The sequence below is a fragment of the Gopherus flavomarginatus genome, chromosome 2, assembly GCF_025201925.1.
Source record: "Gopherus flavomarginatus isolate rGopFla2 chromosome 2, rGopFla2.mat.asm, whole genome shotgun sequence".
In the NCBI taxonomy this organism is placed as follows: domain Eukaryota; kingdom Metazoa; phylum Chordata; order Testudines; family Testudinidae; genus Gopherus; species Gopherus flavomarginatus.
The window spans coordinates 9,007,647-9,034,748 of NC_066618.1; the positions used below are offsets into that span (position 1 = coordinate 9,007,647).

General features: G+C 42.2%; 2 protein-coding genes across 51 annotated transcripts in view; one reads left to right on the top strand and one right to left on the bottom strand.

Annotated features, from left to right (window-relative positions):
• The window catches only part of LOC127045875 (5-beta-cholestane-3-alpha,7-alpha-diol 12-alpha-hydroxylase), a 331,656-nt gene that overhangs the window by 205,815 nt on the left and 98,739 nt on the right, over window positions 1-27,102 (bottom strand). The gene's annotated exons all lie outside the window — the stretch shown is intronic.
• OBSCN (obscurin, cytoskeletal calmodulin and titin-interacting RhoGEF) overlaps window positions 1-27,102 on the top strand; it is a 301,886-nt gene that overhangs the window by 195,213 nt on the left and 79,571 nt on the right. For all 50 annotated transcript variants that reach the window (XM_050942340.1, XM_050942350.1, XM_050942329.1 and 47 more), the window contains 19 exons: window positions 1,889-2,167; window positions 4,108-5,454; window positions 6,502-6,780; window positions 7,638-7,716; window positions 9,625-9,749; window positions 11,157-11,354; window positions 12,204-12,236; window positions 12,338-12,436; window positions 12,896-13,114; window positions 13,867-13,933; window positions 15,563-15,592; window positions 17,145-17,182; window positions 18,145-18,282; window positions 19,344-19,483; window positions 20,073-20,273; window positions 22,457-22,539; window positions 23,453-23,626; window positions 24,900-25,059; window positions 26,113-26,229. In XM_050942340.1, the coding sequence (XP_050798297.1) occupies window positions 1,889-2,167; window positions 4,108-5,454; window positions 6,502-6,780; window positions 7,638-7,716; window positions 9,625-9,749; window positions 11,157-11,354; window positions 12,204-12,236; window positions 12,338-12,436; window positions 12,896-13,114; window positions 13,867-13,933; window positions 15,563-15,592; window positions 17,145-17,182; window positions 18,145-18,282; window positions 19,344-19,483; window positions 20,073-20,273; window positions 22,457-22,539; window positions 23,453-23,626; window positions 24,900-25,059; window positions 26,113-26,229 (3,806 nt within the window). The remainder of the gene's footprint in view (window positions 1-1,888; window positions 2,168-4,107; window positions 5,455-6,501; window positions 6,781-7,637; window positions 7,717-9,624; window positions 9,750-11,156; window positions 11,355-12,203; window positions 12,237-12,337; window positions 12,437-12,895; window positions 13,115-13,866; window positions 13,934-15,562; window positions 15,593-17,144; window positions 17,183-18,144; window positions 18,283-19,343; window positions 19,484-20,072; window positions 20,274-22,456; window positions 22,540-23,452; window positions 23,627-24,899; window positions 25,060-26,112; window positions 26,230-27,102) is intronic.

Below are 27,102 nucleotides of genomic sequence, written 5' to 3' on the forward strand. Positions count from 1 at the left end.
AGATTCCGCATTTCAACTATAAACAAAGTTGGTGCTGGTGAACCAGTGCATTTACCTCAAACTCTGCAGCTAGGTGAGAATTAGAGAAGTCCCATAATGCGCTGAGAGCTGTTAAAGGCCTGTATTTCGCATGGCATGTCTGCTTAGGGTGACCAGCTGTCCCGATTTTATAGGGACAGTCCTGATTTTTTGGCCTTTTTCTTGCATAGGCTTCTGTAACCCCCCACACCTGTCCCGATTTTTCACATTCGCTGTCTGGTCACCCTATGTCTGCTTCACACATTCAAGGGACCATGAGAGTGAAGTGTCCACACTATAGCATAGTTCAGTGATACTGAGTCTTGAAGAGAAGGTTGGTAAATTGTTTTGGGCAGAAGCAAAGTGAAATCTGCTGTGTTGTTTATCTGCTTGACATCTTTCTTTCCATACTTCAGCACTCAGTCTCATGGCTTGCAATGCATCTCCGAGTTTTGTCTGATCAGTATAAGATTCTTTTCTCATGGAGACCAGATGGAATGACTGAGGCAGGGCATGCTGGAATGGCTATGTTCTGTGGCTGATGGCAACCGAGAGTTTTATTGAGCACACAAGGGAGAGGCAGTGTTTCCTCCTTAAAATGCCTCTCTCTCTCTCTCTGATATTTGTATATCTCTTGTAATTTAACACCTTGACATTGTACCTAGGGGTACCAATTCACAGTTGCTTCAGTGAAACCCCAGTGGTCTTGGAGTTACCTTTAAGCTGTTTTCTTGTAAAGCCTCTCTCTACATTCTATTGCAATGGGGCCTGTGTGCTTTGTATAGTTTCTTCTTATCTTTTTTGAAAACCCCATGTTAAATTCCTAAGAGGGATATGTTTAATGTTTAAAAGAACATTTTAAAAACATATTTGCCCATGTTTCTTCAGTCAAGTCTGGCTGAACTCGGGTGCATTTTAAATACTGGTGCCACGCAGCTGTCATGTTATTAGAAGGTCATCTATCAAAGTGATGAAAATAACAAGACATTTTCTCACTATTTAAGAGCTGCTGGCTCAGTCATTAGTAACAAGAGTGAAAGTTTCATTGTGTTTTTCAAAACCTGAGATGGAGGCAACTTTCAAAATCTTTTTTCTATGTTGGATCTTTTCTTCAAAAGTTGAAGACTGGCTCTGCGCTTCTGATTTACACTTTGAGCATATAGGAATTGTAAGGCTACTATGGGCTAGGTCTTGGTGGGGTGTATGAGATTTTGTGTGAGACTTGGCAAAAGTGGGTGATGATTAAGGCTAAGATTTTGTCACGGATATTTTTAGTAAAAGTCGCAGACAGGTCACGGTCAATAAAGATAAATTCATGGAAGCCCATGATCTGCCCATGACTTTTACTAAAAATATCTGTGACAAACTGGGGAGCTCATCTGCAGGGTCCCCACACCTCCCGCAGTGGCCCAGAACTCCCAGGGGCCCCCACAGCTCCTGGCCACCGTAGGCAGTGGAGAGAGGGGGGAGGACGGGGACCCTGCAGCTCCCAGCCTCCTCAGGCTGAAGTCATGGAGGTCTCTAGAAGTCACTGATTCTGTGACTTCCACGACCTCCATGACAAAATTGTAGCCTTAGTGATGACCTATAAGCACAGAAACATAAGGGGGGAAGCGCAGTGGTTCCTGCATGTAGCTATAAGCTAATGCAATCTAATCTTCTGGGAGAGCTTTAGAAGTTGTAAACTCTAAATTACAGTAGTTTTTCCATTTACCTTCCAATGATTGGCTGCAACAGTTGAACAAAAAGTTTAAAACACCAAAATTCAAAGTTTGGATGCTTCACAGACTCTGTTCCCCCCTTTTGGGGTCCATAAAGCAGACAGGGGGTGCATTCATTGATTTTGATGCCCTAATTTTTATAATTGCAGAGCCTCCATTTACAGTCACTCGTCCCTTAGTAAGCAAGTCGGTCTTGGAAGGGGAAGTGGTTGTCCTGGAGTGTGAATTTTCAAGAGAGACCCAAGAGGCAATCTGGGTCAAAGGAAAAGAACAAATACAGTCTGGAGGAAGATACGAAATCAAGTCTGATGGCAAGAAGCAGATGCTCATTATTCGTGCATTTAAACCTGAAGATCAAGGATTGTACACCTGCATGATCTCTCCTGATACCAGATCCTCTGCCCACCTGTCTACTGAAGGTACAAAAAGTGTGTATCTGAGAGTTTTTATTCGTTCTAATTAAGGATACTCAATAGCATCTCCATTGTTAAGACTGGAATTCAGTTTCCACTATAAGCTCAATATTTCTCCTCCTGCTAAATCCACAAGCAAAGATGTATCAATCTCAAAATGAGGACATCATGTCTGTTGTCGAGGTAGAATTTGTCTTTGGGTTTTGAAGTGATCAGACAAGAACTTCCTTATCAATGATGCATTTAAAAACGGACACATTCACCAGAGTCCAAAACTTTTTTGCCACTTTATAGCTAAGAGTACAACCAAAACATACACAAAACCAAAAGTGAGACATTTTAGTTCACTGGAATAATATAACCACATCCTAGTGCTCAAGACTCTTGATTAAACTCTAATTGTAAGTCATTAAGATTTTAAATTGTAATGTCCAAGTGTCTCAGTGGCTCCCACAGGCATAAAAAGGGTCAGCAGATGTCTGCTGGAGACCTACTGGTAAGCTTTCGTTTAAAGAAGGAAAATAAATCTCTAGCTCTTTTTGAGCTTAATTGGATAAGTTGTCGGTAAATTAAAACACGATAAGAAAAATGGTGTTCACCACAGTAGAAGATTCCTCAAATGCTTTTTTGCCACATCCTCACTTGAGACCAAGGATGGTGGGAAAGAATTAAAATTGAGTTTATTGGATTCCTCAAGAGGGAGGGAAATCAAAGTCAAAGCAGGGTAAATGTATTTATTCCCTACACAAGGGGCAACCATATGCTTTCATTCTGAATTATTTTCCTGTTAGGAAAAATGATGAGAAAGAGCAAAAGGAAAGTCTCAGTGAGAGAGCACAGGACATGGATCTCCTCTAGGACAGGCTGCTGCAACTCTGAGGCAGGGAGGCAGCATTCTTAAAAATTAAAAAATTCTTACACTGCAATTTAGACTTTTCCCATTCAGTGCCAGGGCACCTCTTAAAAAATGCTACACTTTCCTAATGGCATTAGTAAAGTTGAAAATACATAATGTAGATAAAAATAGTGTTTACAAAACCTTTTGTACTGGGAAATATTTTTTCTGCGCCCCTAGACAAATGCATAAAGTGGAGATAGGTGAAGAATGTGTGACTTCCTCTCAAATTCTTCAATGAGAATCAGTGTTGTTACAATACATGTTTTCACTGATCTTCTGCAGGTTGATCCAGGATGTAACATAAAACAAACATAAGGAAGTACTTTTTCCTCACAACACACACAGTCAATCTGTGGAGCTCACTGCCAGGGGATGTTGTGAAGGCCAAAAATATAATGGGGCTCAAAAAAGAACTAGATAAGTTCATGGAGGATAGGTCCAACAATTGCTATTAGCTAGGTTGATCAGGCATACAACCCCATGCTCTGGGTGTCCCTAAACCTCTGACTGCCGGAAGCTGGGACTGGACAACAGGGGATGTATCATTGATAAATTGCCCTGTTCTGTTCATTCTCTCTAAAGCATATGGCACTGGTCATTGGTGGAAGACAGGATACTGGGCTAGATGCACCATTGATCTGACCCAGTATGGCCATTCTGATGTTCTAATTACCTCCTATGGTTTTCACTGCAGATCCTGTGGGGCATTGTTTCCATGGGGTATGGTCAGGAGAAAGCTAGACAGCTTTCCGTTTTAGAAAGTGACTACATATAAGAAGCTGAGTTAGACTTTGGGGGCTTGCACAGAGAAACAAAGGCAGGATTTGGCCCATCACTTTTCTGCATGGGGGAGGGGGACAATTTGTTCAAGGCTTGGCCATGTTTTCTTTCTAACATATGTGATTTTTGCTTTATGGCTAAAATGCAGTGCTTAATTTTAATTTCAGTGATATTTTACTGCCTGGATTTGGAGTAACATTTTCATGTGATTTCTCTTGCCTTGTTCACATGCTTCTTCTTACTGTCTTACTAACTGAATCTCAATTGGTTCCCACAGTGGCACTGCCAAAAGAGGTAGCCCAGGAAGCACATGACGTGATTCAACTTGAAGAAATGGTGGATGGACAGCTCCAGCCCAGCTTGCCGCCTGAAGCTGCTCAGGAGGGGGATCTTCACCTCCTCTGGGAGGCTATTGCTAAGAAGCGAAGAATGAGCAGGGAGCCAACCCTGGATTCCATCAGTGAAGTGCCAGAAGAGGATGATAAACTTCACAAGCTGAAGAAGGAGGAAGCGGAGTCTCATTATTACTCAGAAGAATACTCCACCTGTGATGAGCTGGCTAAAACTGGAGAAGCAGACTTCTCTTTCACGAGCTCAGATGATGAGTCTAGGGCTGGGACACCTTCACTAGTTAACTACCTTAAAAAGGCCGGAAAATCTACTGTTAGCATTGGTAGCAAAGTTCAGACAGTCTCCACTAGTAAATTTTGGAAACACTGGGAGCAATCGGGCATCGAGACTACTGAGTCTGCTCTTCCTGCCAAACCTGCTGAACCAGAAATCATGGAAGATTTAGATGATCCTTCCATGACCAAAGCAGCTGTGAAAATTCAGGCTGCTTTCAAAGGGTATAAAGTGAGGAAGGAGATCAAGCAGCAGGAATGTCCTGTGTTTAGCGATACCTTCAAGGATTTTTGTGGTGAGCCAGGAGGCACTCTCCACCTTGAGTGTGTGGTTCTCAGCAAAACCGATATGAAGGTCCGTTGGCTGAAAGACGATGAGGAACTTTCAGATGGGCGCCACTATCACATAGACAATTACAGTGATGGAACTTGCTCCTTGATTATCACTGGTCTGGACATGAAAGACACAGGAAAATATACCTGTGAGGCATCTAATAAGTTTGGCAAGGTTTCCCAGAGTGCTAAGGTGGTGGTTGGTACCAAGGCGCCAGGTGCTCTTCGTAAGCACAAGCAAGTGAAACGCCTCACGGATAGTGAAACGGAGAGCTCTTCTGGCAGCGAACTGGATGATGCGTTCCGTAAAGCAGGAAGGAGACTTCACAAACTCTTCAAGTCCAAGATCTCAACGGAAATGTCTGATGTGGAGGAGGAGCTCTTTGTCAGTGCGGATGAAGGGGATGTAGAGGTGGTAGATCAGCAGACATATCGCGAGGATGATCAATACATCTACATCAAGTTTGAAATCTTGGCAGAAGCAAAAACAGCAGCCGTCCGATTCAGAGAGATGTTTGCTGCATTGGGTATCCCAGTTGAGATTGACATCCTGGACCAAGGCCTTAAAAAAATAGAGCTTCGCATAGGGAAAGCAGTACCACCTGCTCCAGGGCAGATTCAGCCCTTAATGAAAAGACCTCCGCCACCTTTACTGACTTCAGATACAGGTTAGCAAGGCATGCTAGTTTCTTATTTAATAATCTTATTTAGAGCTCACTCAGAAATTATTTTTCCTCACAACAATTTTCTTTAAAATTTGGAGAGGTTGAAAACCTGAAAACAGATTTTTATTTTTTACTAAAATTTCCATTTAGTCAAAAATCCTTTTGGCATTGTAAAAATGTTTTGAGAGAAAATTTTTTACTCGCCCTAATAACAAAACACGCAATAGCATCCTTACAATGCTTTGAAAGCATCAGTTAACTAAGCCGTTCTGAGAACATTCTCAGCCCTGTTTTACAGAGGGAGGGACTTGACCCAAGCTTTAGCTTAGAGTAGTGATGCTGCAGTGTCTAGAACAGCTATTGGAGAATAAATGAGTCCTTTTTATAAGGCAAATTCTACTGAGTAGAGTTGGGGAGGGGGGTGAAAAGCAGTTTTCCCATTCCTTGAATATTTCAAGATATCAAAACATTTTTCAGTCCTGAATTGGGGCAAAAAGTCAAAATCTTTGAAAATTTTCATGAATTGGAAATCAGAAAAAAATCTTTTTGCGTCAATCTAAATGTTTTCTTTCAATGATTTTGGAATATTTTATTTTGATAATTTCAAAACATTTTGTTTTGATTTTGACCATTTTCAGAGTTTTTTTACTATAATTAACTGGCATTTTGAAACTCTACTCCATTTAGAATTGGAAAACTAGAATTTGTCTTTTAGAAAATGTTGAAACTACACCATTCAAAACGGTTCAAACATTTTCCAAGTCATAAAAGATGTCAAAACTGACCTTTTCGCACAAAAAGTTTTGGTTTTGAGGAAGTGGCATTTGCTGATGAAAAAACATTTCGCTGGAAAATACCCAACCGAAGCTACTCCTTCACTGTTTATATTATGGAGGAAAGGCACCTTTCTATTGTTTTAAAACGTGCCAGTCAGCATCACTGCAAGTCCCTTCCTCTGACACACTGCACAGCAGCGTTCTTGAAACGCATCTTTACCAATTAACACAGCGGATTGTTTCCTTTTCTCTCTTCCAACTGTACCATATTCAGCTCCTATGTTCATAACCGAGCTTCAAAACCAAGAGGTGCAGGACGGCTATCCAGTCAGCTTTGACTGTGTTGTTATTGGCAAACCCTTACCCACGGTGCGCTGGTTCAAGGACGGGAAGGTTATAGAAGAAGATGACCATTATATGATCAATGAGGACCAGGAAGGGTGCCACCAACTGATCATCACCGCCGTGGTCCCTACTGACATGGGAGTCTACCGCTGCCTTGCTGAAAACAACATGGGAGTTTCTTCAAGCAAGGCGGAGCTGCGGGTGGACTGTGAGTCTTGAGGAATGATTGAAAAGACTGAATGTTATGAAACAAAATGTTTCATAATATTAATGGGGTGTGTGAGTGGTATTTGAATAAGATGCATATTTGCACATTTGTTATAATATTAATAGGGGAGCGTGAATGGTGTTGAATAAAGATACATGTTTATTCTGGCTGATCTGAATAAGTGAATCTCATTGGCAGGAAAATGACATGTGAGTGGTAAAATCAGTTTACTTGGGCTTTCTTTTACTCTTTTCATATGGGATAATTGGGGTTTTGTTAATTAAAATGTAGATGAAGTAGCTGTAAGCTTAATGATTTTGTGGGGTGCTTTTTCTCCTATTATAGTGACCTGTGTTTGAGGGTGATGCAGCTTTTGGCAACGTTTTCACCAGTGTAACTGGATCAGTTAGTTGCCAAGCACTGCACATTAATTCCCAAAGGTCGGAGAAATCTCACATGAGAAATGCACCATGCAGCCATACCTAGTGCATTGTGATCTCATCCTGGGTTCCCAGCTCCCTCTATCTTTCTGCGAAGACTGTAAGCATTGCGGAGACATCACACTCACTCCTCGGAAAAAACGTGTGTGGCTTCTCTCTCTTGCAATACCGTCTGTCTGGCTCTTGCAATAGCATTGGTGGGGCTCAAAGGCAGACACATCCAGCTGTCCTTTGTCTGGAGGGAGCATCAGGTCGAGTGGGTGGAGATGAATGAGTATTAAGAAAGGGATCATGGAGATTGCTGCTGCTCCCAATAAAGAAATTTCAGAACCTGCAAGGACCTTTAGCTGTAACTATTATGAACTGCAGTAGTTACAAAGTGTGGATCATGGAGAATGTCCATTTTTCTTTTATCAGTGACCAGTACTGATTATGATACAGCAGCAGACGCAACAGAGACATCTTCGTATTACAGTGCCAAAGGATCTCTCTCAAGGTAAAAGATGAATGATAGAACTGACTGGAAAACATGGCACAATGCTCATTTTTATTCATGAGTGTTTGGATTTAGATGGGTTTGGTGGGAATCAGAGAACTGCGATCATAACAGTGGTAAAGCAAAGGCTATGGTAATCTGTGAATATAATTTTATGTCAGTGGTACCTGCTTATGGTGGGCTTGGTTACAGTGAAACATCGCTGTTGTGTCTGCTTTGTGCTGCTCCCTCAGTGCCAAACAGCCTGCAGCCTGGCTGCTTCAGCACACTGGGAATTCCTTCCTGGTGTAATGCAGTCCTCAGTCTGGGATTGGGAGTGGCCAGGAAAAGAGGGTGAGCTGAACCTGCTGCATTGGCTTCAGGGCTGGCCATTAGGGGTCATTGGCAGCAGGGTGCTCATGGCTTCTCTAAATTATGCCAGAGAGTGGGATAGCTCTGGCTGTTCCTGAGATCCAGTCCAGAATCACCTTTAGATTTTAGAGTCCTCTTTGTCCCTAACCCCTCAGCAGTTTGACCACAATTGAGACTTTAGCTGATTGTTTTCATTGGGATTTAATGCATGGCTGATTTTACTTTTCAGCCACATGTAGAATGGCTGGAATCCCTATTTTGGCATTGATCTGCTGTGTGACCTCAGGCAGTTTCCTTAACTTCTGTGCCATAGGTTCCTCATCTATGAAGTGGGGATAACGCTGCTTTCCCACCTTTGTAAAACACTTTGAGATGTACAAATTAAAAAGCTTGTCTTGTGAACGGGGCCGGTAACACTGCCAGTTATTCAGGTTGCCCAACAATTCCCATTATAAGACCCTGTTTTCAGCTGCTTATCACTTTACCAAACTTTTATCATTTGGGCAAAAATTTGTCATCCCAAGTGTCTGCCTAGTCTGATTTTTTTTTCCTAAATTGTAGCCAAATTGTTTCAGTCATTTCTGAGAATGGGGCTTGGGAAAGGGCGGGGGTTGTTTTGCCAATGTTAAAAAAAAATGTTGACTACCTTTGTTTTTAAAAGCTCTAGTGCTCCCATGATTTGAAGCAGGAACTTGAAATTTGGCAGAGGGTGGGGTGTTTCCCTTTTGTCAGGGATGTGTTATTTGTAGTCCTCATGAAAATCTACCCAAATTTGACCAATTGATAAGCCTTTGAAAAATCCCAGCTCACACAGGTTCAGTAGAGATTCCTTAGAACTTACCAGCTAAAGTCAATAAAGGTTCCATCCATACTTGGGCCTGGGCTGCTGTGGGCCATGTTGGGTCTGGGCACCTGCATTGAAAACAGCAAGATTGTCTCTCCCATACTTTAAATGACCCCTGTGCTGGGCCCAGGTGGTGTGGAGGAGGACGCTATCTGATCTGAATGCAGTGAGGACAAGAGCTGTACTTGTGGTGGGGAGAGTAAATTGGTGCAAGGGGTATAGAAAGAGGCAGGAGACTGGAAGTTGGACTAGGAAGGATACCGGGACTGAAAAATGGAGAGACTGGGAGTGGCTGGGGAAGGAGACTGGGATAAGGAGCCGAAGGGCTGACCCTGAGATTAGATGAAGAGCCCAGAGAGGAAGATTAGGACTGGGAGCCAGTGGGGTGGAGAAAAGGGGGAGGCATTTGGAGGCAAAGTGGAAAAGAGAAACAGATTGGATGAGGAGTCAGGAGGGAGGTAACATAGACTGACGGGACAAGGAGACTGGGACTGGGATGAGAAGCTTGAGGAGAATGCGACCGAGAGGGCGAGCGCCAGCGGTGGGAAAGAGAAAAGACTGGGACGGGGCAGGTTGGAGGAGATTGGGCAGAAGGGATCATGCTTGGGGGGGAGTCAAAGCACAGTCTGTGCCTACTAGAGTGCACTCCTCTGTAGAGCCTAAAATGGTTTATGCCAATTCCTCCTTTCTTTCCAACTCTAATCTATACCTAGCCGAGAACAAGAGGGAGTAGAATCCACCACAGAAGAGGAGCAGCTGCCTCAGATCCTAGATGAGCTTCAAGATACTCACGTGGCCTCTGGAGCACCTTTGGCTAGATTTCACCTGACAGTCAAAGGTAAGGGAACCTGTGACATTTACAACAGTCCCATCTTGATATCTGTGGACGTGTGGACAAGGTTTTCCCATATGCTTTTGCGTGCAGTTGTGCTCATAATTTGTGCACTCAAATAGTCACAAGTGTGTGTATGCGCAAATGATCAGCACCTAACTGGGCAATAGTTCGTGCAAAGTAAGTATTCGGTTGTGTGCCCATATCCGCAGTGACTAATTGCATGCACATGTTTCTGGAAATCTAGTCCTGTAACTCAATTTTTCTAGGTTTTAGATCATGAAGATCAGCTAGTCTCTGAATGCATTAATTTCTGTGTTGCCAGGAATGAAAAGTACAGTGTGAGCATGCTACTTTTTAAAAGTGATGCTTACCAATATGAACCATTGCTTTTCATTAGTATTTCAGAGTAGATGTACTATGCAATGATTAGTTCAAGCGATAGTAACTAAGGCCCAAATTGTCTGCTACTTGGGATGAGCCTATATAGGGGAAAGGAAGCTTTGCTAAGTCCTGGTGCTTTCTTTTTGATCTTTCCATCAGTGTGTGGGGTGCCGGGAGGGGGGTTGTTATCCAAAAAGGTGATTTGTGCCCCAGAACCACCAGACTTCCCCAAAAGCCACGCAACGGCCCAGTGCCTCCACCCCGGCTCTGGGATCTCTTGTTGTCCCATCTTGTGTCCCTCTTCTGTAGAAGACCTACCCTGTAGATGTGTACCCAACCCACCTCTGTGACCTAGACCCTCCCTCCACTGGCCCACCCATTCCACCTGTGTGTATCTCTGACCTCACCATGAAACGTCTACAACGTCTGGGTGGATAAAGGAGAAAAACTACAGAGATGTCACTGCCCCGGTCTGTGCTCTCCTGGAGCACTTTTACTGGGTTGTTCTGCTCCTGCCCATGGAAAAAGTGTGGACAATTTTGGCTAAAATGGTCATGAGGCCAATCTTGAAGTCTCTATGCAGGCAAAGTATGACTTCAGTCTGAATTTTGCCTGAATAAGGATTTCAGGATTTGGCTTTGTATTTGTAGAAAATCAGATCCAAATATCAACATTCTAACTCTGGAAGGCACTGAGATATCAACATGATGGGGGCAGAATTAGAACCTGAAAGGTACATAATAGAGTATTAATTCATAAATAGCGTTTCACAGATATCAGAATCAAGCTACTCTCTGTATGTAAAAAGAACAGGAGTACTTGTGGCACCTTAGAGACTAACAAATTTATTTGAGCATAAGCTTTCGTGGGCTACAGCCCACTTCATTGGATTTCCAAATAGATATTGTAGAACCTTGAACAAACAGCATTGGTAAGAATGGACTTTTCTTTGATTACACTGAAGTGTATGATTGGTTTGAGAGGCTCCAACATAGATAGAGTCACCCCTTCTTACATTGCTCCTTGTAGGGTACCCAGAACCTCGTCTTTACTGGTTCAAAGATGGGCAACCATTACAGGCCTCAGACCGAATCCTGAAGATTGAGAATAAGCAATTTCATGCACTCGAAATCCTCAATGTCATTAAGGAGGATGCTGGTCAATACTCAGTATTTATTAGCAACTCTGCAGGTTCTGCATATTCATCAGCCAGTTTGGTTGTCAAAGGTAAGTTATTGGTGCTTTTTGCTCTATCTGCCAGTGGCTATCTCAGTTTTACATGTTCACTTTTCCCGATAAAGCCTATAGAAAGCAAGATATTCTGGAAAATAAAATGGGTCATAAACCAAGGGTAGAGGGATGGTTTTGTGTTTAGAGCACTGGACTGAGAGTCAGGACACCTGTGTTCTATTCCTGGTTCATCCATGGATTTCCACTGTGTCCTTAGGAAAGTCATATCACCTCTCTGTTGACCTGATTTTGATCTTACTTGCACATGCGGTCTAACTCCATTGTCCTCAATGCTTTCACTGGGGAATTGTGCTTACAAACTAAGGGTATGATACGGTCCATATCTGAGGCCATAACTGCTGAATACTGCAGTACTTTTAATAAAGGGTGAGTTTTGTCTGAATTGTAGAAGCAGATAGGTATAGAGCCACTGTGGTGTTTTTATTTATTATTATTATTATAGTTATTATTATTATTATTATTAAATATCAGTACTCATGGAGTTAGTAATTTATGGCCAAATGTTTTTGTGATGTAATTTATCAAAATGATCTTTGTCCAAATATATGATATATTAATTGAAGCTTAAAACAGATTTCAGTCACTCTTATGCTGAGTTACTGTACATGTCATTTATATTATAAAATGGCTTTTAGATGTATTCTGCTAACAAGATGAATAACGATTTTTAGTAAAAATATAATTTATGTGTAGTCCATATTGTACTGAGTAAGTCTCTGATATCACCTGACCACATGCTTGACTGCATAAGTCACATAAAGGAGACATTTGTCCTCTCTATAGATGTAGTTTCATGGTGGGATGATTTATCTTTCTGTGTTACAGGTCCTGGTGAGAAGGAAGAACTGCCAGAAACAGGTGAGAGGAGCAGCACAATCAATGATAATAGAACCACTAGTAACTTCTTAATAGTCTTAGCCTCACTTGCACCATTTCACCATGAACTTTTTAATTTTCAGATGCTCAAGAACAGCTGGTGCCACCCAGGTTCCTAGAGAGATTTACCAATAAAAGAGTGAGGAAAGGTGCAAGTATCACCTTCTCTGTGAAGGTTGAAGGTAAACAGAGCTTAAACACAACTTTCTTTCTGTGTTTCTTAATTTGCATAGCTGCCCAGTGTATCCTATCCTCTCACTGGGCCAAATCTTACCTAGTGTAGGAGTAGGAAGATTTGGGTTCTGTTCCCATCTTTGTAACAGACTTTTGGATGCTCCTAGCCAAGACGTGTAACTCTTCTTTGCCTCAATTTTCCTATGTCTAAAATGGGGAGAATAGCACATTCTTATCTCACAGGGGTGTTTTAAGGGTTAATCTTTCATTTTTGTAAAGCACTTTGAAGCTCTTAGATGGAAAATGCTCTAGAAGTGCAAGTATTCATTTATGATTTATTACTGCTATTGGAAAAGGATCAGCAAACATAGAGAAAGAAGTATTCACTCACAACGTGGTACACAGGCTTGGTAAGAAGGGAGGAACACCAGCAGGACAATTAAAGAGGCTCTTGCTCTTTGGTATAGGACATCCAGCACCCACAATTACCTGGTTGAAAGAAGAATCTCATGAAGATGTTCTGTGGATCAAACCAGAGACTGCTGGCTACAAACTCGCCAGTTCCAACATGCATCATAGCCTAATCCTGCTGGATGTTGGAAAGGAATATAGTGGAACCTACACTTGCATTGCTACTAACAAGGCTGGACAATCCATCTGCACTGCTTCTCTGGAAGTTCTGGATGGTAAATTTTTGCAGCATTACAAACACTTTCCCTATAGTATTAAACATAATATAGTGTACATGAACGGTATCGCCTCATTATATTGTGTATATAATTGCTGAATGATGAGCAAGTGTGAAAATACAATTAATTTCAGCAAAGCACAACTCACGTACATGCATTTCACAGAGATTCTGGTATATCTCTATTACTGTTCTTTGATAGAAAATGATTATATGCCCCTAATGTAAGAATAACGTCTACATGGGCCATGTGTCAGATTAAAAGCATGGTAAGGTTTTGCATAAACAAAGCAAGAGACTAAAGAATAATCAAGAGAATAAAAAGAAAGAAAACAGGTCCCAAACACCAGCTTTTTAGGAACACGGGATTCTTCACTCTGCTTAAGCTGTTTTGCATCACATCTCTGCCTTAAAGCACCTGAGGCAGGCGAGTGAAGAATTCCTACTGCAAAGAGAAATTCTCCACGATCTCTTGTGTCCGCCTCCTCTCCCCCACTCCCTGGTGTGAGAGGAGGGGTGGGAAGAAACATGTTAAGGGCATTCTGGGGGTGGGCATAGCCAAGGCAGGGCAGGGCCTGGAAGAGCTCTGCTCCACCAAACCTTATTCTGCCTTGATGTACATTAGAGATGCAGTCCCCAGCTGCACTGTACCAGGGCTGGGTTTGGGGAGGGTGAGGAATCTGCCCCTCAGTGTTTAGCAAATACCTTCTTTTGGCAAAGACCCTCTGATTATAACCTCTGATCTTGCAGTGAAAGAGGCGGAAGTTCTGACCCACGAGCGCATGATGGTGACAGATGTTATAATGACTACGCTGGGGTAAGCAATGGCAGCGTATGTTAAGCCAGAAGAGCATATACAAGATTCCTCTAGATTTCACTGGGATGGCTGTACAGAATGTATTGCCCATCAGTCCCACATTTCAGAACAGATGGGAGACTGACTGAGCTCTCCAAAGATCTGGAAGTGTGTGTGGGTAATGGAGCTGGCTTGTTTGGGAAGGTCCCCCAGTATTCAGCTAAAGGATTTTTGGCCCCAACCTGAAGCCTTAACTAGAGGGAATCTTCTGTTTGATTACAAGTGTTTAAAATCCTGACGTCTACAACACTAGTTCTGGAAAGCTAAATGCAAGAGGTGGTTGAAAGCTCACTATTTCCAGGGATAAAATGATGCAGCAAACTAGTGCCAAGCCTTTCACTGCAGGAAACCACTCTCCAATTCAGTCAGATTTCCTTTACCACCTTTTCCGATTAGGCAGATCTTCCAATTCTCCACTGGAGCTAAAGTCTGCATCACTGCCAAATTCTCCTAATTCTTCACTGCCACATGCACCTGTGGGACTGTGTGTACTCACACCTGTGCAGATTTGGTGTAAAATGCCTCTGCTGGTGTAAATGAGTGACGAATTCTGATTTGATGGTGTTTTACATGCACTTTGCACTCATTTGCAGTGGTATAAGTGGCTGTACAAGAAGCAAGGCAGAGGAGAATCAGGCCCAGTGTTCTGAACTAAGACCCGGTGTCTCTGTTTTATCTTTAATTTTAATTTTGTAATGGAGGGGTAGCTGTGTTCGTCTGTATCCACAAAAACAACGAGGAGTCTGGTGGCACCTTAAGATGCCACCGGACTCCTTGTTAATTTTGTAATAGTTTTCTTAGGAATAATGTGACTTTAGCTCCATTTCACATCTGAATATTGAGTTGTACATAAGGTTAAGAATAAAGGATTGTTTTAAATTCTTAGGCTTAATTTAGTTCATAATCCTGCCAATTCATACAGATCCCCATTCTGCAACTGCTTCCAAGACATGTTGTTAATTGGCTTTCTCACGTAGAGCAGGTACAGAATTAGGCCTGTAAACAGAATGGCCAAGAGCATAACAAAAGTTTTCTCATGAGATAGTACATCAAAGCCAAAGTATGCTGAATATGTGCAGTGGCACACTGTCAGTATCTGTGTTTTAAAGGATAGCACTTCGCTTACTTAATGCATGAAGGTTTTTTCATATGACGACCTGATAAGGAGTTACTTTGTGCAGTCAATAGAGTCAGGAGATCTAGATTCTGTTCCTAATCCTGACATGGAATTTCTGCTTAGGCTTGGAAAACTCTCTTATGTCAAACTTTAGAAACTAAACCAGGCACCTAAATGTAAATATTCTGATTTTCAGAGTCAATGGTAGCTGTAGTTGCTTAGCACCCCTGAAAAACAGGTCACTTTCACTTAGAAGCCTAATAGACTTGGGCACCTATTTGGGAGTACTGAAGTTTGATAATGTTGGCTGTACCCACTCTATGCCTCAACTTTGCCATGTGTAAAATGGGGCTAATACTTCAGTTAAGTACCTTAGTGGCATGTGGTAATTTCTGAAGGTTTATTAGATGCTTTGAGATCCTCCAATAAAAGATAAGTGTATGAATAGTAACAAGTTTATTCTTGATTGGCAGGTATGACGACAAGGACAGAAAAGGACATGGGTAAAGTTGTATGAAAACTCTTGTTCTCGTACAGTATGCCTCATTCACCTCCAAAGCAGGCAAAATTCACATACTCAAATTCTGAATTTCACTTGCATAGAATTAAATATAGTAACAGCTTGAGGGGGAAAATGGATGACAGGGATGACCACTAAACTGCTTGTTTAAAAATTTAACTGAAACTTGCTTCTCCAACTCTGCCATCTTGATCTTCCATACTAGATAGGAGAAAAAGATTTTGAAAAATAAACACTGGTAACTAGTCATTACATTTTAAAAGGTTTACAGCTGGAATTTTTCTTTAAAAGTTGCGTATGGTACATTGGAAATAAAATTTGGTGGCTCTCAACTTAAAAATTATTCAATTAAAGGGACAATGTCAATATCTCTTGCTTGTCAAGATTATGTCCCTGAAATGCTCAGTAACTATATTTATTTACTAGTTTTGCTTCTTCTAGAGTAAGAAGGCTCCAGCATTGCTTCCTTAAGAAAATGCAGAGCACTTTTATGAAGATGAGTAATGAATCTTGGATGTGTCCAGGATCTGCCCACCACACAACTTGGCATGATTTGACACAAATGGAAATCTCTCTCAGAAAGGACTGATGCCGGAAAGCAGGAGTGTTGCATATAAGGACAGAAGTGCATTGGCAGAGCTGTGCTGTGGGAAAACCTTTCTCAGTGTCTTTCCATGCGATGCTTGACTTAGCCTGCTGCTGTTGGTTTTTCACTCTCATGAACACCAACTTCATTCACAATTTAAAATGTAGGGTTGTTTTTTTTTCTAGGCTGAGTGAATTTTGTGCTGGTGAAAGGTGTCAGACTAGCAGGCCTGCACAGTGTGAAAACTTATTTTTACCCGCCGAATAATTACAGCACGGGCAGTGGTAGTTTACCCCTAAATCATCCCACCAATATACTTCAATCCTGATCTGCAGGGACCTCCTCTGTGCCCAGGTCCACGAACAGTCTGCATATTCCTCAGTCCTTGGTTTCTCTATTATAACTACAAACCAGGGCAACAGTTGGCAATGAGGACATAAATTCACTGAGAGCTGGAGCTGAGACTAGAACTCTCATTTGGCATAAGTCACTGTTCAGTCATCTCATGGTAACACTTTCAGTCACTAATAACCTGGGCTAAATTTCAACCAGTGTTCTAGAGATGAACGGTGCCCCTGAGCAATGCAGTCCTCTAAAACTCCATGTTAAAATAAGCCATCTGTCTTGGATGGTTAGACACAACAAATCCTGAATCTGTGCAAGGGCTTTAACTAGATGACCCTTGTGATCTCCTCTAACCTCATGGTTCTATTATTCTAAACCCCATGCAAGAGGAATAACAATACCTATGCCACCCCTTTGGCTTCAGTGTGGCACGATTGTGGTTTCCGTGTTCAGAGTTTATCATCAGTTCTAAAGTTCACATCTGGGTCCTAATCCAGATATGCTCAAAGATCAGGTGAAGAGTGAGAGGGCATTTGGTTCTGACTCATCCCGGGTGTAAATAGCTCCCCTGATCACACTTTGACTCCTCCTTTCTCTTTTTCAGAGTTGATATCTCTATCCACCCTCCTGAACCAAGGAAAGGTAGGAGAAGCTGCTTTAGCTGGAGACTCATGACCTCCACATCTATAGTTAAGGTTGCCAATGTGTTTGCATTATAACCTTCTGTTTTCAATTCCTTAGAACTTTTTGAAATTCTGACCTATCAGGTTGAAATTTTTCAGGCCTGGTCTCAGGCCAAGGATGAATGATTTTGGGTGGGGGGGAGGAATATATATATATCCACTTTTCTCATTACAAAATACTTTTGTCACCTTTTTTGGAACAACTGTTTGGCTTGGAAGGACATCAGGCTGTGCTCCAGGCATTCCTGCCCAGTCTAACTGTGAACTCAAAAATGTACCCAAGGTTTGCACATTGAGAGTACAATTTATCTCTGTGCAGCATAAGGAATATTCAGCTGTTGAATCACATATAATTCTTCAAAATGGAGCCTAAATGGAACTTAAGTGGGTTTAGGCTTCATGCCGACTGTACAGAGGTGAATTTCAGCCTGAGGTAGGCAAGACTCCCTAGAAATGCACAAGTAAAGTGCATTCCCACAAGGGAGCAGAGTTAGGGTTTTTACAACACACTGATCACCCTGGAATCTAAGAACTTGTTCTGTGCAACCTTAACTCTGCCCCCTTCTGCGTTATTAGCTGTTTTTTTTCTGCAGGAGACTGCATCACTTGTTGCATAGGTTGGATGGTCCACAGGGAATAAAGCAGCTGTTCAATATTTATTTTTAACATTACTGTTCAATAAGTGGACTCCTGCCTCAATCATTACATGCTATCCATCCTATCCACTGAGAGGCTGTGTTCACTATAGAGGTGGCTCTCCACTGTGTCTGGTGGGGAGTGTGAACTCCAAATTGTTCTTGTCTGGACACCATAGCATCACTGACATCAGTTTCAGAAGGACAAGTCAGTCATGTCTGGTTCATTGGAGTGGACTTTCAAACAACATACTACAGACTTGATAGCATGTTCTTCCTTTTCTAGGAGAGCTTGTAGAAGGTCAGGCTGATAAAGAAGGTGTGTCCAGAAGTCACATTTCATTAGCTGATGTTGGAACAGAAGAATTCCTCCAGAAACTCACCTCCCATATCACAGAAATGGTATCTGCAAAAATAAGTCAGGGTAAGTGCTTGGCAAGTGTGAATACAAAGCAGAGCAGTCAATCTTCAGGTTTGGGTTGAGTTTTAAGTCTCATCTATGAAACAATTATTTTGCACATAATAATAACAATAATAATATAACACTAATAAGAGATTCATCAGATAGAGATCAATCCCCTGACTTTTCTTTATGATGTTTCTGGAACTTCTTTCCAGGAAAGTTAGCATCTAGAGTTGAAAAGGGACTTTTCCGTACAGGCACGAACATTCAGTTTTGTTTTTGTGAAAATACAAATTGAATAAATTTTCACATATTTTTCAAATGTTTTACCATGTTTGTGAATTACTAGACTAAAGAGGATTAATCCAGTGGATAAAGCACGTGTCTGAGGGGCAAGAACTCCTGAGCTCTAATCTCTGCTCTGCCATTACTTGCCACGTAGCCTTGAGCACATCATTTATCCTCTCTTGATCATAGTTTCTTCACCTATAAAATGGGATTACTGATATTTGCATATCTACTTCACCAAAGTGTTGTGAGGATTAATTAGGTAGTGCTGTGAACAATATGAACCCAATATAAGTACTAACTACTGATCATTATTACCAAAGCTATGTAGGCCAACATTTCATTGACACCAAGACTGCTCCACACCACCCTGGCAGGATAAATAGGCCTCAAAATGGCAGTAGGTTATATTTACGTGCACTTTCAGGCCCCATATATATGACTAGAGAGATATAAAGTTGCCTTCATGTAAATGAGAATTGGGTCCATATGAAAGTTTGAATCTTTCATAGTTCTGTTGCTCTTCCAACAGTGTTTGAATTTAAAGTAATGGTATGGGCCTACATGCTACTATGTTATCTCTCAACAGTCCGACTGAAGTAAATCATGTAATCTCAGGGACTTCCATATGCATATGCCATCACAATTATTAACAGGAGCTCATGCAGGTCTGTCCTGGGGATATTTGATTTTGTGAAGATTTTAAAAAATGTATGGATTTTAACCCTATTTGATTTTCACAAGAGAGCAGTCTCTCATCTGTGTACCTGTTTCCCCACTGTTCTTCATTTCAGCCACACTTCGAGTGCCTGGAGCAGACAGTGATGACGAATCTAAGACGCCATCCCCATCTCCACGCCATGGCAGATCTCGGCCTTCATCCGTTGTTCAGGAATCTTCCTCTGAATCTGAGGATGGGGATTCTAGAGGGGAGGTACAATGCACACATGACTAAACATCGCACAAGTGTTTACTAGGCGAAAGGATTAATCATTCTGAATAAACAAATCTAGGATATTTTAAGAGTTTCCATCTTAAAATGGTGTCAGTGGTTTAAGGTATATGGTCTAATAAATGGAATAACAGGACTAAGAGTATAAATCCACGCTTTCGCACGCAGTGAATGGTCTCAATCAGGTTGTGTTTTCAATAGCTTCTGTTAATTTTGGGGTCTCAAGTTTTGGTTGCTCAACTTGAGACACTCCAGGCTTGACTTTCTAAGGTGCTGAGCACTCACAGCTCCAAGTGATGTCAATGGGAACTACAGGAATTCAGCACTTCTGAAAATCAGGGCCTGGGTATCTCAAGTTGGGCCACTCAAGTTAGTGGACATTTAAAAAAAATTTTAGCCTTAACGTTTTGAATTTCAGTTTTCCATCTGTAAAATGGAAGTAATGCTTCTCTTCTATCTTCCAGGGATGGTGGGGATGAAGTATTTAACATGGGTAAAACACCTGCTTGCTATTGCTATTATCATAGCCTTGCTTTCATGCACACGAATAACTCTCATTTCTTGCTTGTAGATTTTTGACATCTACATGGTCACAGCTGACTATGTGCCCGTTGGAGCTGACAGGGAAGTCATCACTCTGAAAGAAGGGCAGTATGTGGAAGTCCTTGACTCTGCTCATCCTCTAAAGTGGTTAGTCAGGACCAAACCCACTAAATCCAGCCCCTCTCGGCAGGGTTGGGTGTCTCCGGCTTATCTGGACAAGAAATTAAAGGTGATTGATCTTCCTTGTTTTATTTTTTTATGGAAACTGTTTCCTTTGCACGGTAGAGCAGTTCCCTGCTTGCTCCTGCAGTCTCTGAGTTTCCATGAGGGCAATTCTACTCTGAAAAGGGAGTGCAAAGGGGACATTTTTACATACTCATCAGCTCTTCTCCCTGTACCTAGCTAGAGTCCTGTCCTCTGACTTCAATGACAACTGTGTGTTTGCTGGTTTTTACTGCGATTAGCCCTAGAAACAACACAGCTACGAGGGAGTGAGCTGGAATCTAGTCTGGTGTGTGTATAATAATAGAATTATTTACCAAAATCCGATCTTGAATATTTGTGTTATCCGCCCACTCCCAAAAAACAAAACAAAACAAAACCATGTTGTACTGGTGTCACTGAGGGCATAACTGGAAGGAGAATGGTTCAATAAAGTCAGCAAAACTTTCCTCCATCAAAATTGCTGCTTCATCAAAACCAAAATGTGTTGCAGAAACATAATGGTTTTGATTACATTTTCATGGAGAAGGATTCTCAGGTCCAGGGTGGAATTTCTGGTCAAAACATGAGAGTGCCAGTAGCCCAGAGAGAGACCCAAATTAGGCAGAGCAGGGGCCTATGCACTGCTTTCCCACATCCCAGGGGAGTACCCTAACCACTGGGGGGTATTAGCTCTGCTGGGGTTGCTCTGAGGTAACTCATGGGCTTATTTGACCTGCAGAAGCCCAGCTGATGGTGAGTAAGAAGGAAAGAACCCAGCTTGACAGTCAGATCTCAGGTTGCATTTGCAGAGCTGGCAGTTGGAAAGGCCATATTTTTATTTGTAAATTGAGCGCGTTTGACCAGAAGTCACGGATATTATACACTCAGAGTCCTATCATGCCTTGTTACATGGTAGTTTGTCACGGTATAATGGTACTTTTAAATTCTCAGCCCTCTTGCATTTGAGCAACAGCGTTCCATCGCCCCCAAAGGGAACATGGGTCTCCCCAGTTTGGGATGTTTTATACAGAGAAACAACACTGCTCACTGCTAAACCCTTCTTCTTGGAGGCAGGCTGCCCTTGCCAATTGCCCCTCCCTGTTTTATCATCTCTGTAAGACAAGATATCATTCCTAATCATGGTAGATTCCCCTGAGCTTCCCCGTGTTCCCAGCTACGCACTTGTGTAGCCACTGCCCTCTTTTTCCCTTGTATTGGCAGATATTTATTAATTTAATGTTGTTTTAAAAATGTGCGTATTTAACTAGTCTCATGAGATGTGCTGTTTGCTTTTTACACCGAATTAAGGCTCCTGACAATAAGAGTCAAGAGTTCTTCAGTCTGAAATAACACATGTGTCTGATTCAATGAAAAGGTTGCATATTTGGGCCTAGAACCCCAAAGTCCATCGATTCAGTTTCTTATATTGGCACCCATCACTATAATCTGCACTTCCATTATCCCTTTGGCCTTTAAGCACTTTCAGGTTAACACAGTGGAATGTGACAGAGTGTAGGTTTCCACGGAACAAATCCAGTTCAGTTGTCAGTGGGAACCAAACCTGGGACCTTCAGCACCAAAAAGCACAAACCCCCACCACCCAAGCTTCAGAGCTAACTCCATCAGGTGTGTGGACCAGTCTGCTATTCTCAATGGGTCCAGCTACCAGAAGGAGGACAAGATGATCCCAGACACTCAGTCATGGACATGTGGATTCATTGTTCTGTAAAAGATCTTCCCTACCCTTTCTCCTCCCTTCCAGAGCCATAAGAGACTCCCAGTACAAACCTTGCCCCAGGTAGCACCGTTTGAAACCTTGAGGGTGTTGCTGCAAATATTGTACAATATTCATAACTTCAACTACAAAAATGATACACCCATAGAGATGTGACGTTATTGACAAACTGTGACCATATAGATCATTGTTTCAACCTTAATATACAAGTACATAGCCAATATGTTGTGATTTGCTGATTATGCTCTTTCCATAGACACCTTACACAACAACCTTTGTACAATATTTGTTACTGGCAGATTATGAACCTTTACAAAAGTTGCTTTTTCTGGCTGTGGTCTTGGTTAGGGACAGAAACAAGCTGCATATGACAGCGCCATGCCTGAAGTTACCTTGCAAACATGCTCCAGTTACAGATACAGACATTCCTGCTCTGTTCCTTAGAGAACTGATGTTGCCTGTTTGTCTGTTAGTTATCACCAGAATGGGGAGCATCGGAAGCTCCCGAGTTCCCTGGAGACTCTGTTTCAGAAGACGAATATAAAAAGAAGCTGAGGTGAGCACTTTTTGATTTGCACTGCTGCCATTAGGGATAGTGCCATGTGAACTAACAGGGACGCTTGGGTCTGAGGGGTCTCCCAAAGGATTCACACATTCCATTTGTACCTCCAGGACTGTCTGATGAAAGCCCAATTTCTTTGCTGTTAAATCTCCCGCTGCTCCCTTCCCCCAGAGTCCAGCTAAGCTCTAGAGGCTTCCAACCTACAGTAGGCTTTACACATTTGAATTCTAAGACACTACTGATTTAGGCTTGGGGAAATACCATATGATCTAAACCAGCTTGGGAGCAAGATTTATTTTCTTGTCCAACCTGCTTGTTCCTTGCATATTGCCATGTGGCTGAGTAGTTAACTCCTTGGGCACTTTGATTTCATAGAAGTCTTAAGGCTCTGTGGTCCCTTCCAGTATAACTAGTTCTGCCCTGCGGGTGCTCTGCATCATAATATAACACATAAAGGGAGAGCTGAAGGGTAGCATATAAGGGCCATACGCAGTCGGCCAGCACTGCCAGTGTGGTCCAACACCGTGCAGCTCTGCAGTAGAAATATTTACCTATGTGGCCTCTGCACAGAGCCACACCACAGCATAGGAACTGTGCTGCAGCTACCAACTCTTCTCGACTCCTCTTGTCACTCAGTGTTAACAGGGAGAAAAGTAGCCGCAGCCTCATTCTGGTTATTAGTTACATCCCTAATGCTGTGCACTGATCTATGTAGTCTCCTCTCTGAGGACCTGATCCTATGAGGTGCTGAACACCCTGAGTTCTGCTTAACTTCAGGGTCAGTCGAGGTGCGCAGCGCGCTGCAGCTGGGGCCCGGAAGGAGCAGAGCTTGCCCCTCTTGGAAATCAGCACGTCAAGAACAATATTTGTAATTGTTCTGCCCTTTGTCTGTCTGTCTCTTCTTTAGCCTCATCATTCAGGAACTGCTGAACTCTGAGGAGGAGTTTGTCAAAGATCTGCAGTTCCTCCAGACCCATCACCTCCAGTACATAGAGAGCTGTCCGGATGTTCCAGAAACTGTTGCCAGTCAGAAATCTACTATCTTCAGAAATGTCAGTGCTATTGCAAGCTTCCATTCCAAGTAGGTATACCTGGATGCGTGGCAGATAAATTAATATCTTGCAGTGTTAGCGACAAAATTGCTGCGATTATGACCATGGAAAGTGGGAAATGCTAAGATGGAAGGGAGTGGATGAGAATTTTAGAAGGCAAGAGTGAAAACACAGGAATGGGAATCAGAAAGTAGTAGTGTTATTACAATCCCAGAATCTTAAAATTTCTCTTGTTCTGCTGAGCATTTTTTGCCCTGCTAGGCGAATTTCATTGAATAACTATAAAATTCCTATTCCAACCCCTTCTCTCAGGGGAGGTAGTTCTTTAAAACTCCAACACTGTATTTAAGGACTGAGATAGCCAGTGTAGATCCAATCCCTACTTTGAATGACCCAATTGTATTCACAGGGGGTCAAATTGTGGCACATTGTTGTTTTACAGTCAAAAGGGGGCAAAAAATAATGCTTGTAATGCACTTAGGTTCTGGCCATCCTGCAAAAGCTATGCACACTGTCAGCACAGATTTCTTCTTCCAGCAGCCTAGCAATCTGATCAGAAGGGGGCATAAAATGTGCAGGCCGCAACCCTGGCCTCTAAGCACCATCCCAGAATGCCTCCACGTGGTTGAAGATGCTGAGGACCTGTTGGGTGTGAGCTCCATGACTTTACAGGCAGCTGGGATTTTACACAACTGTTATGCTCCAGAACATTCATGGGAGGAAACAACTGCTCCAGAGTCTGTATTGAGACCAACCACTAAATGTTCAATCCTTCACACAATGTTCCTTTTAAATGTAGCCAAGCTACCTAGTCATCAAACCCAGACACAGCCCCCCCTCCATTGAGGAGAGATTTACCTCACATGCAGTGCTCACAAAACAACTTCCATTCATCCTGTCCAAATTCTTCTCTTGGTTCAGGGAAAGGAGGGGAAATCTCCCTGCACCCACTCAGGGAATTCAGGGACCCTGAAACTGAGGCACAGGTTCCAACTCCCTGCTCCAGTCTGAGCCCCTGAGAACTTCTCTTCCTTTGTCTCCCAGCGTTCCTTAAATTCAAGCCGGCCAGTAGGGTCTTCTGCCTAAATTTCAGGTCTGATGAGGTACTTGCCCAGTGGCATTTAAAGTTTTACCTCGGGGTACAATTGCAGCTCTGACAACACTGGTCACTTCATCAAGCTGGTTTAAACTGGGATCATGTGTATTTAGATGTAGAGCTCTGGTGAGGTTCTTGCCTCGTCTGTGTTCAATTTTCTCTATGCCAGCTTCTTCTCAGATGTCCCTCTTTCTCCACTTCTACAGTTCCTTCTTTCCAGAGCTGCAGAAATGTGACACTGATGACGACGTGGCTATGTGCTTCATTAAGAATGAGGAGGACTTTGATAAGTACATCCAGTACCTGGTGGGGCGGATACAGGCTGAGTCTGTCATTCTCAGCAAAGCCATTCAGGAGTTCTACAAGGTATCGTATTAACCAAAGTACATGCCACACACTGGGAATTAAGCCTTGTATAACCCCACTGCTTTATGAAATGCAAAGCCCAATGGTGGGTCATACCACTGAATATCTAGGGATTCCATTTGGAGTTGTGCATAAGCTTGTGCATATATATATCTCCTTACTATATGTTCCATTCTATGCATCCACTGAAGTGGGCGGTAGCCCACGAAAGCTTATGCACAAATAACTTTGTTAGTCTCTAAGGTGCCACAAGTACTCTTGTTCTTTTTGCGGATACAGACTAACACTCTGAAACCTGTCATTTGGAGTTCCATATATAATACTATAATAGGATTATTAGCTAGGTAGGTAGGAAATTATTACAAAATACGATTTAGTAATCTTCACAGTGGGATGAAGATCTAATTAGTGGCAGCAGAATTCAGAGTGATATTACTGTAAGGAGCGATAGCCACATACCGACATATTGTCAAGGAGGATCAAACCTAGGACCTTTCATTTGAAAACGCACAAGCTTCTTTAGATCTTAGTAATGATCAGCCTGTTTCTGTCTGAGGCCAGCCAGTACTGGGAGTCTTGATCAATAAACAGACTTTGCACTAATAATTAACAGAATCTGATGAGAGCTGTGGTGCCTGTAAGACATACCCTGTATGTGAACTCAAGGGTACAATGTTAACCAGATATGTACAGTTAGAGGAAAACGTGCTGCTCCTTCTCATCATTTTGTGCAATTTTCTAAGCAGCATGTTGCATTTTATTATTAATTATAGCATCAATGGTGTGTTGGGTGTAAGAAGACAAAGTCACTGCCCCCAAGCAGCTTACCAAGTAGACAACCAACAGGGATGGGATGCAACAAGAAAGCATAGTGATAGAGTGGTGAGGCTGCACAGTTTTGGAGGGGATAAAGGATTGTGGGATTTACTCTTTCTGATTATGCTCAGACTTACTTGCTGGGAAGATTAAGGTATATAGGTCAGTGTTGTGTGATCTTGTCATTTTGGGGCATTTTTTGCATCACATTCTTTATGGTTGTATATTTCACCCCAGAGATATACAGAGGAAACATTAGCCAGTGAGGATCCTTCTCAGCCACCTTTACCTCCACTGCAGCACTATTTAGAGAGACCCATAAACAGGATCCAGCAGTATCAAGTTATAATCAAGGTAAGGAGTTTCTGATCTATATTCTTACCATTCCTAACATGGTGGGTTTGCTTTCCATTTTGGAGAGCCTTTGGAGAAAATGGACCTGACCAGTTACACTGGCTTCACACCAGTATAACTCCACTGGAATTACTTTTGAGCAAGGGAGATCAGAATCAGGGCCAAAGTTTGTGCACTTTGAATAGTTTTGTAAACTTAAATCGTTTGAGAGGTTCACAAAGTCTCAAACACCACATGGTTTACCCAGCTTTAGCTGAATACTCTAAAAATGGTTACGTCCATGAAGAATATAGATTTGCCACGTGTGGCAACATATCTGTTATAAAAGCAACTCATTTACATTGCATGTCATTAACTTGTCAGCAGAGGCAACTTCCCTCCCCGTTTTTTCAGGCGGAATTCAAGGTAAGACAAGGAAATTATGTAAGAGCTACCTTCCCACCTACTGCAAATCTTTGCTGTTTCAAGAGTTGAGCCCAAAGCAAATAATTTCTGAAGGTTCTGAAACATTTCACTATATGAGAATTTATTTATATACATATATATAAATGTATACATACAAACACACATAATATTTGTTGTAATGTTTATTATATACTACATAAAACTGGGCATGTTTAGTCTTAAGAAAAGCAGACTGAAAGGGGACCTGACAACAGACTTCAAATATGTTAAGGGATGTTCTAAAAAGGATGGTACAGATAGGATGATAGGTAATAACTGTTTGAAGGGCAGTGTGGCGTGGTTAGTGAAAGAGGAAAGAAGATGTCCAACAAGTGGTGAAAATGTGGGGCAACGGTGGCCCGAACGGAGAGCTGGATTACAGACTCCCACAGAATGAGGTCTGGACTACATGAGGATACCAGTAGAATG